Here is an 11,961-nt window from a genome sequence, read left to right as displayed (position 1 = left end):
GATAATTTCCCAGAGTTTCTGGACAAGCAACAACGTACCAGTACGCCTCTGGAGCTCCCCGAATCTGTTATCGAGCCGTTGGAGTATTGGTCACAAGACTCCTCGCCCGAGTTCTCGGGAGTAGTACGGCAGCTGCAGCCTCAGCTATGTGCTCATCTCCGCTCTGCAGGCAACGTTGATGAGGATCATCGTATAAGTCCGTCCAACCGTTGCTGCTGCAACTCATGTTGGGTCTAATTGCGATAGCATAGTCATCTCGGTATTGGCAGTTTGAGGATGATCTTCATCTTTCGACTCAGGTACAGCGTGCCGTGACATGAGCCACGATGATCCTTCGAACACAAACATAGCTATACGATATAAGCACTCAATCAGTGTGGCGTGTCATCCACCAATTTCCTAGCTAAAGTGCTGCTCTTGTTGTCAATCAGAATGGATGTTTTCGACGGTCATTCACTCATGACGAAGACAATCCTCTATGATGATGCTAAGTACGGCCTACAGGGACCTGGTCTGGCCAAAATCGCTGCATACGCTGCGAACAATGCGGCATTCAAGAGTCAGGTCAGCATCCTTTTCCAGTATCTTCTAACTACGACGACGACTGTAGTTGGAGGCTGAGACCGCGGTGAAGTCAGCTCAACGTGCATTGCATATGCTCAATCAATTGAGTCAAGCTGCTCCTATTCAGTTCGATGCTGCGAGGACGAGGTGAAACTCCCTCACTAACATTCCAGAAGCAGCAGTTTGTAGATACTTGCACGATCATCACTGGACTCAATCTCCTGAGGATATGCTTAGATTGCCTTGGTCGGATGTACCAGGTCGGCACTCCTATGAAGACGGGTATGTCTAGTGTCTAATACGCACGTCCTCGGGAAAGCGTGTATTCGGATGACCCCAAGTCTTGCCGCTGCTCAGTGACTGTGACCAGCGTAGGTACATGGTACTGAATCCCGAGTCGGGTTCGATTGACATGAAGGCGCTCATGAGTCTGCATACACCCGATCATCACCCTTTGGTGATACCTACCAGCAGTCACCATCCTTTGAAGCATCACAGTATGTTTAACTCTGGTCTATCCATTCACGCCTGCTTGCGCCTCCCTCATCCATCATATGTAGTGCGTTTTACACAAGCCTCGCCTTAGGCGGTTATCCCACTCGGACTTCTGCAAATCTCCCGAATCCCTCCGAAAGGGCCTTGGTCGTGCCCTATACAGATCTCCGTGATCTATGTATTAGACCATCGATTCATAGATTTCTCTAGAACAGCGAATGTTGCATTATCGTTCCTCGATGCTGCAGTAGTCGCTCTCTCCGTATACCGCCTTGTCTCAGACAAGGCAGTATACGGAGACAAGTTGTCTCTACATAGTGTTTTCCGTGAGTAGTATTCTCTCCTGACAGTGATCATTTTCCTTAGGAGGTCAAGGCATGCAATTCCTATACAAGTCTTTGACTTTTATAAGAGTTCACTCGAGAGCGATTTACGACGAGGAATCGTGGATCATATGGGTGCTCGGAAAGCCGCATACCTCGACCCTCATCCCACCTCAGCGAACCTGTTATCGACTCCCTCCTATGGCCCCATCCGGTCGTACTCGGCAGTCGATGTTCTCGCATGAGATCCCTCCGGTCGCTGGGAACACACGAGATTTCCAGGTCGGCGTTTGGAAGCGCTTTCTTGATTGCTGTGCCGCATAGATGCATCTTTTTCAGTCGACATTCGCTATTCTTGGGGAGCTTCATCGCAATGGCGCATTCTGGAGGAGTGATGCAGCAGCAGCAAGACAGGTGACGCTGAAGCCCTACCCTGGGCTCTCATGGTCCTTGGCCTCTTTCAGTCTGCTGGACACTCCGCCGCAGATGCTCAGAATATGAGAGCCGGTAAGCATCGATGGCCGCCGGTCTGATGGTGGTTGCTCTCTCGACTCTACCCCATGGAATGGGATGATGTTTGTTTCGTTTCAGAAGCGTCTCGAGAATCCTACATGCAAGCACTCTGCTCGGAGCTGTTGGATTTCGATCTGTCACCGGACATGCCAGGGAACTCTGAGGATGCATCATCTTTGACACCAACAGCCCGGAGTATAGTCTACAAGTACTCGACACAAGAATTGGATATCTGAGCAACTCCTTGGAATTTTAGTCAAGACGGGTCGTCGTCACAGAGCCATGGCATGTCCATCGGGAAGCCGTGTCTGTTTGGGACTCTAGGTGGAGGCGACTCGAAGGTTTCGGTGAGTCCGGTGGGAACCAGGCGTGCGGCTCTGGGGACTTGTAGTGTATTATGCTAACATATAGATGCTTCCGTCTCAGAGCGACGCTGAGTACCTAAATGCGGCCAAGGAACTTCATCCAGTACCACGAAATAACAGGAAAAGGCTCAGTTACGCCGAGCCCCTCCGGAAGATCTCTCGCGTAGACTGTGTGTAGCAGGAGTCTCCAGTCCAACGTATGTGTTATAGGCCCCGGCCAAGGTATTGGATGCTCCCAATCTCCAAGACGATTTCTACCTTAATCTAGTGGATTGGGGGTGGGCCACTGTGCTGAGGGCCTGTGGTACTTGGGATGTCTTCTCAGGAGCTGCAACTTACTCGCCGTTGGACTAGCGAGGACGGTTTTCCTGTGGTGTCCTGTGACGGGCGCAGTGAATCAGTTGTGTGAGGTTCCAGAAGACGACTTAGTAGCAAGCGTCGCTTGGAGCCAAGATGTAATGGCTTCTGCTCCTTTGTACACTGTTCGGACTCATATATGCAATTACTATCTATAATAGAGTTATTGCCGATCATGCTTGATGTTCCTTACCGACTTCTGGGTCAAACGCCACAGCCGGTTGATGTATCGACCTTCAATGGCGCCGTAGTCGGCCAGTTCACTGCCTTGAATGATGCTCTCGATCATTTGTCTGTTCGCATCAGCAGAGCTAGGCGAAGAGGTTAGCTCTGACATTCCTGACGGAAGGCTTAACGAGGGACCAGTCGAGGTTGTTTTTCCTTATTCCTTCCTATTTTCTTGATTCCCGTTTCTCCCCTTGCTGTCCCATATCATCAGCCCTGAACTTAGCTCTCTTAGAGCGTAACTCCCTCAACCCTGTGATCGTGGATTGGATCTTGGTGGTGTTTGCTTGCTTATAGTGCTGAGATCCTGAACTCGAATTTTCTGTTGTTCATTCATCACTGATACTCTTAAGTACTATCCACCCACTGATCACAGAAGATTCGGTCGCCATTTGAATACCTTCAATGTAGCACCTTACTACGCTAACTTGGTGAGCTTTTTAGGGATCCAGTGTGGCAATTGGGACTGGAAAAGGTCAAGTGCAGATGTGGGATCCTGTTCGGGTGAGGCTGGGAGCATCTGCAGTTTCTAACCGACTCGTGACTCCGCTACAGCGCTGCTCTTCAGTGTGAGAAAACTAGTGACCTCCTAGGGCATAGTGGAAGAGTCGGTGCCCTTGCATGGAGTGGGTCTCGCCTCGCCACTGGTGGCCGTGATCACTCCATTCTACTGAGGGATATCCGTAGTCCCCAACGTAATGTGGGCAAGCTAATCGGGCATCGCCAGGAGGTAAGTTACGTCTGCGCTTTCGTGCGACGATCAGCGTGCCAGGTTTGCGGCTTGAGTTGGTCATATAATGGAACTATGCTTGCTAGTGGTGGAAATGATAACAAGGTTCTTACCTGGAGTGCCTCTATGATGCCATCAGGGAGTGCCATGGATGTAGGTTGCCGTAATCCGTCTGAGTAGTTGATGCAGCTTGCCACCGTATGTAGAGTATAGCCTTCATTGCTTTAGGAGGTTACTAGCCGTATATCCCCAGTACTCAGACTGGCCGATCATCAAGCAGCCGTGAAGGTGTGTCGACAACTTTTTGGACTTTTCTTGTGCGCTCCTTTGGACTCCCCCGTCCAACACCCGCCCGGTCTCCTCTCGTGTGAGCTCGGCCCTCTGAAGTTGGAATATGGACGTGGCTGTTATGCGACGGTGACCGTCTTATAGGCTCTAGCTTGGTCGCCACACCAGCATCACACGTTTGGCTACTGGTGGGTGGGACCGCAGACCGATGCATTCGTTTCTGGGATACTCATACCGGCACTTGCCTCAATTGTGTCGACACAGGTTCCATTGTGCTCATATACTTCTGTGTTGCTCCTCCTCGTATGATCAGGCTCGCAAGTGTGCAACTTGAGCTGGGCTAAGAGTGTGAATGAGGTGGTGTCAACACACGGTTACTCCCTAAATCAGGTCGTTGTATGGAAGTATCCCAGCATGCGGAAAGTAAGCTCCCTGCATACATGTTGTGCTCTACTCTAGCCTGGATTGGATCCACGCAGTATCTGTCAATTCAACTGTTATTCCGTAGGTCGTCACCCTCACAGGACATACATATCGAGTTTTGTACCTGTCGGTATCGCCAGATGGGCAAACCGTCGTCACTGGAGCTGGGGACGAGACGTTACGCTTTTGGAATGTATTCCCACCTATTCGGGGTACTTTGACTGGAGCCACATCTGGTCAACTCGTCTGTTGTTAGAGTCGGTATCACAGTCGTCGATCCTTCTACCAGCGGCGGGGCCTCAGCGAGCTTTTTCTTCCACCTCATACGGCATGACAGTCCGCTAGAGACCATTTCCGGTACTCTCCTGTATTGAGTTCTAATAGTTGGCAGAAAAACTCAATAGTTATGAACCTCAACCCTACCTCTGATATAGGAAGTTGAACTTGAGAAAATGAGTAAGCTTTTGCAGAATACAGGAGGGCACCTGTATCGTTCATGAAGTATAAAATTGTAGTAGTTGAGGTTATCTCGTTTGAATCTTCGATAGGCTCGTGTGTGACACGGGCCAGCTTAGGGTTGCCCCCCCGACGGAGTCGTAGCTCTGTGGAGTCGTATTCATCAAGGCGGACACTGCCGGGTTGCGGTCTGCAAAGTGGAGTCGATAGTCCTGCATATACCAAACCATACTGAGTCACCTCAAAAACGTGTGTGGGAAAGTATCGAGAAAGATCGTCGGAGGAGTTTTCCGGCTGAATACGCTCCCGATCACTTCGAACGGATAGCCTTCTAACCCGAAGTCATACTCGCTACGGTTGCGTCACGTATCCTGATAACGAGCTGGAGTACATATGCTAGAGACTCTCCAAGTGGTCAGTGAATCGATGATTGAAAATTTCAGGGGTGCCCCCTAACGGATATAGAGTCAGATGCGCTACCGTTGTGCCACAGAACCTCGAAATAAATATATGTCAGAGAACCCGTAAGTGGTAAGTGTTCAACTTCACGAAGTTCCACTATCGATATCACTCGGTTGGACAGTAATGATATCAACACTTCTCCACGAGCCATATACTACACTTCAATTAACAGGCAGAAATGCGTCGCATGGAAGAACACAACAGACATACAAAATGAGATACCAATCATCAACCTAATACATGTGTTGCCAACTATCGACTAATTCATCACGTGGGTGCCGAATCACTCTTATCTACAGCGCGTCCGCCTAGTTTTTGAACCATCTCAAGTACATCTTGGACATTGCGTTTCGCCTGCCAGTAATACGATCATGAACGTGTCCAGTGTCGAGAGACGCACCTCATTCTGTTTCTCAACGAACCTGTCATGAATACCTTTGAGTCTTGGAATCAACTCTTCACAGTTCTTGATCATTGATTCGGCTGAATCTAACATTTCCTTCCGGTCGCTCAGGACGAACATCCGACCACTTGGTCGAAAGAAGCGCACGCGATTGACCTCGTCGACACATGTCGGGTCCTGATATGATCACTGGTCCGACTATCTACCTCCAAGGGTTGCGATCGGGCAGCACTAGAGCCTACGGTCGTGGGCGTCCCATCATCGATCTCCTGAAACTCGGCCAGATGCTTCTTCGAAAGCTCCGCCAACCTTTTTTCTCGCATCTCGTACATTATGCGGGCACTCAATCTGGAAACAAATCAATTGAAATATTACGACGATCACAATGAGTAGATGTCAACAGACCGAGCATACTGCCGTCGTTGCTTGCCAATAAGAGGCGTCTCGTCTATCCCGAATTTAGCAACTTACTTCTCCACCTGTTCGTTCATTTTGATATAAGCCTTTTCCGCATCATAATACTGCCTCCTGATACTATCCGAAATCTGACCAACAACGAGCGCTCCTATCCCCATTGGTACGATCAGATCCGATCGATATCCATCGATATCGATATCCCATTGGTCGAAGCACCCATGTACAGAGGATTCGAAAGGCACCTGTTGAGCATCCTTCTGCATAGCCTCAGCTTTCCTTGCTCGCTTCTCTTCCTTTCTCTCACGGGCTGCGGCATGGTCCGCTCTCGTCTTTGGTTTCCCCATTCAGGACACCGAACCAGAAAGACTGACCAGTTGAATCTAAGTATTCTGAAACGAAGCTCTGATCTGGGCAGTGGGATTTTTTTGAGAACGCAAGATATCGTGAGGGCGTCACTGAAGTCGTTTGAGCTTCGAGGCTTGGCTCCCGGCACTGATTGAGCAGATCTCAGTCATGGTCCCACTCTCTCCATGGCAAATGTGACGCATCCCTCAACTGCCGATCCAGCCGGGCGTTCATCGATGGGAAAATTCCCCCGGGATCGTGATGGGGCGGAGAATAAGTCTCGAGGCTTTGATGTAGCTCCTCGAAAGGTGGGAGGTAGATAAAGATAGAGAGAACAGCTTATTCGTTATAGAAATCCGACCGTGGTCCAGAGGGTATAGTCGACAGGATTGAGTTCAAAGTGGCTGTTGGTTTACTAATAACAGCTTATGCCCTCACCGTTGGTCTTCGTGCAAACAGTGATGACCCCAATGGGCGGAAATGGATTATGCTCGAGACACTGTTCGCCACCTGTTTCACATTGGAAATGTCAATAAGAGTCTATGCGGAGGGTTGGCGGAGTTACTTGAGAAACAACTGGTCAAAACTGGACATTGTACTGGTGGCTGTACAATGGGTTGACGTTGTAGTATCAGCAGCAACGTCAGTGAAGATCCTATCAGTGTTCGGGGCACTAAGAGTACTCAGACTGATGCAAGTGATCACTATTGGACCGGGCTATCGGGAACTGTGGATCGTCGTAAACGGTATGGTTGAGTCAGCGCGAGCAACTGTGTGGGTGGCACTGCTGTTACTCGTGCTTCTCTACGTTTTCGGGGTGGTGTTTACCCTACTTTTACCGACACACGGTATCGAATACCGTAACGAGTGGGGTTGGGATGGCCACACGTACTGGGGGTCGGTCTGGAGATCTTGCTTCACCCTTCTCCAGGTCAGTTTATTGTGAATCGATGGGCTAACTGCAATGGCATCGAGCCATTCTTTTGGGTAGCAACTCTCGACGATTGGTCTAGTAGTATAGTGCGTCCCCTGGTGATGGAGAGCAATCCTGTTAAGGGTCTTGGATATGCTCTCATGTTTATCCTATTTATATTATTCACCACATTCGCAGTCATGCAGCAGCTGTTGGGAATAATGTGTGAGAGTGCTCAGGTAGGCACCACTGCTCTACTCATAAAACGATGGAGACATCCTCCGAGTGGGAATTGTGTGCTACTTGAACGATGACTCACTCTGTCATCATTCTCCGACTTGAGGTCTCCATGGACTGGATTCCACAAGGGCAATGCGCCGGATATCCATGACTCATACCTTTTACAGCGTGACGCTGAACAGATCCGAATTCCCATCACCGCATCAGTAGTCGGGTAGATCTCTAGAGTTTAAAGAAGCCATTTTCGTTCGGTGCATGCGTCTAGGAGGGGTTCGATGAGCTGGTGTGGTAGGTATGTAGCAGGAACAACGAAGTCCATGCGCTTAAGATTAGAGAGATGGAGGATGACAGGATTGTGAGGAGGCGTAGGAGGGGCTGTTGACAGTTGTGCTCCATGTCCTAGGTAGAGGCTCTCAAGACAGTGTTCCTCACTACGGATACGGATGGCTCTGGAGTACGTGTCATCACCGCTCTGGCCGGGGACAGTGAACACGACAGGTTGTCGATAGAGAGGAGATACGAGCATCGCTGAAGGATGATAGAATACGCGCCCTTCTGAATCGGATAGACATCCTCAGCACAGTAAGAGCATGCACGGCATTAGTTATGGAGTATTCTCTAGCAGTAGGACGTGATGGATCTCTGCATTATCATGGATGAGGTCAGGGGCATAAATGGCGGTATTGACGCTGACGAGTTCTTGAAGAAGTTAGTTGGGTTCAGTGGACACCCTTTGCTGAAGAGATGTATTGAATGTGCAGATGCTTGCTGTTGCGTGGAGATGCTCGAGGTCGCGATCTCATACCTATCTCGGTAGCAGTAGAAGCGGCCATACCGCGGTTCGAACGTGTGCACATTGCTAGCTGCAAAAGACAGGCAAGAGTAGGCCACTCTGTAAACTAGCGGTACCTTTTATAACGTAGATGCATTTGTTAGAAGCAGCCACTGACAGTGTCGATACACTGTACCACACCATGAGACATGTTGCACATAAGATAGGTCGACCTTGGTGCCTATGCACCAATTGCACTGCTCTATTGTTACTTCAGGCAGAGCTGAGTTCACTACGGCCGAGGTTAATGATACCGCTGTGTTGCCATCTCCCTCCGTGGTTCGAGAGTCAGTCCTATCCGGAGGCCATTGATGCCTTGAGTAGGTGAGCTCGGTGGCAGCAGTATCACGAGAGCATGGTACACGAGTCTCGCCGTCATGACAAGGTTGAGTTTATAGTTTCACGATCCGCATCTTCTGAAAGATGCTGATTCGACGCTCATTAGCCCACTCAGTAGCTTGGTGGCTTATACCCAATGCTGGTTGGGAGAACTCCTATCCGTTGGGGTAGATCATGCGAATACTTGCTACTTGTTCTCCTGACCAATGTCATCACAACAGCAGCAGCATGAGAAGCCGAGTGACCTCGTCAGGTCCCTATTGACCCCGAGTCGACTCAGTGCTATGCCAAAACGTAAGGAATAACACTCATGATCCTAGATAGTCCGATGGCCTTGAACCCGCTCACTCTCATTCGTATGGTACTTGTCGCTCATACAGTTGGTTTCCCTCAGAGAGGAGCACCTTGTCGTCCTCGGGTGAGGATATTAAGAACGATGGTCTCCGCAGGGTCGCGTCGATCGCCTCAACTTTGAGGACCCATCACCTCGTCCGTGTATGGGGTTACGTTCCCGATGTAGGGCCACTCTTCTACCCCAACACTGTGCTCAGGTGAGCAGCAGTTCCACCTCGTTCGCCACCCAGTGCACTCATCCTTTCTTAGACGACAGTTTTCCGACTCCGAACTATTGGGCTCTCCAATCGCCAGAGGGATATCTGAACGTGTCCGGGCATGCACGACAGATATTACGAATGTAGGAAAGCTACACTTTCGGGGGTTCACTAAAAAGTGGATCACGTCACTCGACTGGTATCATGTAACGGGATCGAGCTTCAGTAGAGCTGGTCGTCGGTTCGATCCACGGTGCTTGTGAATTTTCCCAACACATTATCACCTTCCTTGAGGGAATATTCAGGGCGCTGTGAAGGTTGAACCTGTTCTCGACAATCCCGGCGACTGGATGTGGTGGAGCCCTGTGGAAGGCACAGAAGGTACGGCTCGAGCAGTGTACGGGTATTGGTCCACTCGCCCCTCATAGGTGGGAATAGAGGCTTCGTGGATCGAGTTGAGGAACAACTGGAGCATGGCTACATCCCTGAGGTTCGTATGGTAGTAGACGATGATGATGATACACAAGTGAGGGCATGGGAAGTGTACTCTGGGTCATCTCGATGCTTGCAAACAGCTAAATGTAACAGCTCAATCTGAAATAAGCACCACAGCAATAGCACCACGGCAGAGGAAACAGTTCATGCAAGCCGGAGGGATAAGGTAGCAGGGTGAGCTATCTCTTCGCATGATAATTCTTGCTTTTTCCCCTTGCCGTCGGCTCGCTCTCCATTTTCTAGGTTTGCATCTATCTCCATTGGAAGCAGTTCTATGATCGATTATATATTTTCAACTGATAGTGTTGTATTCAGGTCATCCGTTTTCAATCTCACAACGGCCACCTTGGGTGCAGGAGCTTTGTCTCTGCCCTACGCCTTCCGCAACTCTGGCTATCTTGTTGCTTCTCTCTGCCTACTTGTTTGTGGCTCCCTCTCCGTTACGACAATCGGATACATTCAGGTGGGTCTCCAAGGTCTTCCTCAGAGCTCTGGAGGCTTGTGTATATCTCAGGATTGCATGGATGTCTCAAGATGCCAGACCTTTGAAAAGCTGGCTTTTAGTTGTAGTTCTAATCCAGCTCGAGGACGGAGGCAAGATACCATGTCTGTGTAGTCGCGCACCATCACATGTCAGATTGGCTCTACTTGCTATCATCAGCGTCATAACCTTCTGCTTTGGTACAGCTGTCGGGTATCTCATCACTCTCGGGCAAATAGGTGAGTCTTCATATTAATTTACTGCCATCTAACTTGGGCTAGTCGCGGGTAACATTCGTGTGGTTCGGGAGTGGTATTTTAGGTTACACGATTGGCTGCGCACTGCTGTCCTTCCCACTGCCTACTACTGCGGAGGGCGCCCAAAGCTCGTCGGGTACTGACATCATGCTCTGTATCCTGGTTTTGGTTATACTTTACCCCCTCTGCTTAGCCGAGAAAGTGAGTGAGCTCCGGATACCAAGCCTAGTTGGTACGTATGTAATTGTCCATAAGGCTCGGCGACTCGAACTCTCAGGAGTCATGTCGGTATTCCTACTTGTTTTCGTCATCATATTCGAAGCCATCATGGGAGGGCATCGGATGGAGGAGAGCATGATGCTACCTTTGCTGCCGGCGTGCGGTTGGCCTGGTGTAAGTTATTGACTCATGGCTGATAACATCTTCTACGACTACTACGACTACTACTACTCGTTGGTTCAAACATAGGTTGTCCGTACGATGTCCTTGGTAACCTTTGCTTTCGCATGCCAGCCGAATGTTCCTGCGATATACGCGGAGTTGAAGGAATCCGAGACGCGGAGGCGATGTCGAGTATACCTGTAGTAATTCATAACCGTTGATATTGTTATTCTCAGGCTACTAGGATGCGATCGGTGGCCTTCTGGGCGGTCTTCATCTGCTTGGGTGTATATTTCGGAGTGGGCGTTGCTGGTGTCTATACTTGGGGATTTGACACGAAGGATAATATACTTTATAACTACAATCCTCTATTCAAAGATAGCTTCGATGTAACCATAGCATTTATAGGTAAGAGCTCCTTCAGATCAACTCAGTCATGTGACCTCATCGTGCTTGGCCTCCCCTTTCAGGAATGGCCATCGCTATTGTGGCTGCATATCCTCTATGCATTTTTCCCGCGCGATTCGGATTGGAATCTGCGTTACTGGTTGGTATTCCCGTTCCATATTGGATCAGTCATCGAGTATCAGGTCTTGTATCCATCTCGGTTTGACTCGGACGATAGCGGCCGTGCGAGTCGTGCTGTTGTGATACTGCTCACTGCGATGACGGTGGGCTGCTGGAGTATATTCCCTCAGAGAGTGTTACAATTAGGTTCTTCTGTCCCTTGGTTGTGCCATATTGGCACCGTCAATGGCACAGGTGTTTGAGCTCGTGGGCAGCACCAGTGGTGCGCTCACGTGTTATATCCTACCATCGTATTTCTATATCTGTTTAGTCACAGGTAGTCATGCGCCGTGATGTTGGTAGCCCAACTGGACTGCGAACAGCTGATTGTTCTCGTCATGTTCGTTGTGACTTAGGTAACCGGATGACACTGAAAGCTGTCAAGGCTTGGTCTGTTATGCTCATCGGCATTGTTTTCGCATTTATCGGCACAGGCGTTGCTATCAAGGACATGATCAAGTAACCTGTATATCGCAGTATGTGGGTTATCGAAGGTTTTTACACCCGGTGCCTTGTGTTAATGTGCGGTAACTGAGCAG

General features: G+C 49.6%; 6 protein-coding genes across 6 annotated transcripts; 5 read left to right on the top strand and 1 right to left on the bottom strand.

Annotated features, from left to right (window-relative positions):
- On the top strand, nucleotides 1–160 carry Pmar_PMAR016433 (hypothetical protein; the record flags this gene model as incomplete). The annotated part of the gene is made up of 1 exon (XM_002777640.1): nucleotides 1–160. A coding segment is annotated over one exon (160 nt), but the record flags the coding sequence as incomplete, so codon positions are not given.
- A 272-nt stretch (nucleotides 161–432) lies between these two features.
- Nucleotides 433–715, top strand: Pmar_PMAR016432 (hypothetical protein; the record flags this gene model as incomplete). Its single annotated transcript, XM_002777639.1, has 2 exons — nucleotides 433–564; nucleotides 611–715. The coding sequence occupies 2 exons, from the start codon at nucleotides 433–435 to the stop codon at nucleotides 713–715; spliced, it is 237 nt and encodes a 78-aa protein (XP_002777685.1).
- A 435-nt stretch (nucleotides 716–1,150) lies between these two features.
- On the top strand, nucleotides 1,151–1,393 carry Pmar_PMAR016431 (hypothetical protein; the record flags this gene model as incomplete). Its single annotated transcript, XM_002777638.1, has 1 exon — nucleotides 1,151–1,393. A coding segment is annotated over one exon (243 nt), but the record flags the coding sequence as incomplete, so codon positions are not given.
- Nucleotides 1,394–1,583: 190 nt separating this feature from the next.
- On the top strand, nucleotides 1,584–5,464 carry Pmar_PMAR016430 (cell cycle switch protein, putative; the record flags this gene model as incomplete). Its single annotated transcript, XM_002777637.1, has 15 exons — nucleotides 1,584–1,664; nucleotides 1,722–1,796; nucleotides 1,847–1,889; nucleotides 1,974–2,103; nucleotides 2,152–2,242; nucleotides 2,307–2,423; nucleotides 2,471–2,538; nucleotides 2,586–2,715; nucleotides 3,287–3,346; nucleotides 3,411–3,729; nucleotides 4,005–4,124; nucleotides 4,174–4,283; nucleotides 4,369–4,495; nucleotides 5,183–5,270; nucleotides 5,374–5,464. The coding sequence occupies 15 exons, from the start codon at nucleotides 1,584–1,586 to the stop codon at nucleotides 5,462–5,464; spliced, it is 1,650 nt and encodes a 549-aa protein (XP_002777683.1).
- Nucleotides 5,465–6,071: 607 nt separating this feature from the next.
- Nucleotides 6,072–6,365, bottom strand: Pmar_PMAR016429 (hypothetical protein; the record flags this gene model as incomplete). The annotated part of the gene is made up of 2 exons (XM_002777636.1): nucleotides 6,072–6,149; nucleotides 6,186–6,365. The coding sequence occupies 2 exons, from the start codon at nucleotides 6,363–6,365 to the stop codon at nucleotides 6,072–6,074; spliced, it is 258 nt and encodes an 85-aa protein (XP_002777682.1).
- Nucleotides 6,366–6,551: 186 nt separating this feature from the next.
- Pmar_PMAR016428 (amino acid transporter, putative) lies at nucleotides 6,552–11,922 on the top strand (the record flags this gene model as incomplete). The annotated part of the gene is made up of 25 exons (XM_002777635.1): nucleotides 6,552–6,674; nucleotides 6,719–7,112; nucleotides 7,478–7,518; nucleotides 7,812–7,874; nucleotides 7,923–7,973; nucleotides 8,018–8,101; nucleotides 8,148–8,227; nucleotides 8,281–8,401; nucleotides 8,569–8,671; nucleotides 9,085–9,241; nucleotides 9,294–9,384; nucleotides 9,547–9,622; nucleotides 9,670–9,767; nucleotides 9,817–9,902; nucleotides 10,052–10,199; nucleotides 10,251–10,348; nucleotides 10,374–10,456; nucleotides 10,539–10,706; nucleotides 10,752–10,867; nucleotides 10,943–11,047; nucleotides 11,092–11,263; nucleotides 11,326–11,402; nucleotides 11,446–11,526; nucleotides 11,570–11,699; nucleotides 11,779–11,922. The coding sequence occupies 25 exons, from the start codon at nucleotides 6,552–6,554 to the stop codon at nucleotides 11,883–11,885; spliced, it is 2,853 nt and encodes a 950-aa protein (XP_002777681.1). The 3' UTR covers nucleotides 11,886–11,922.
- Nucleotides 11,923–11,961: the final 39 nt, after the last annotated feature.

Source organism: Perkinsus marinus, assembly GCF_000006405.1.
Source record: "Perkinsus marinus ATCC 50983 genomic scaffold scf_1104296951238, whole genome shotgun sequence".
Lineage (NCBI taxonomy): Eukaryota > Perkinsozoa > Perkinsida > Perkinsidae > Perkinsus > Perkinsus marinus.
This window is presented reverse-complemented; position numbering and strand designations above follow the sequence as displayed.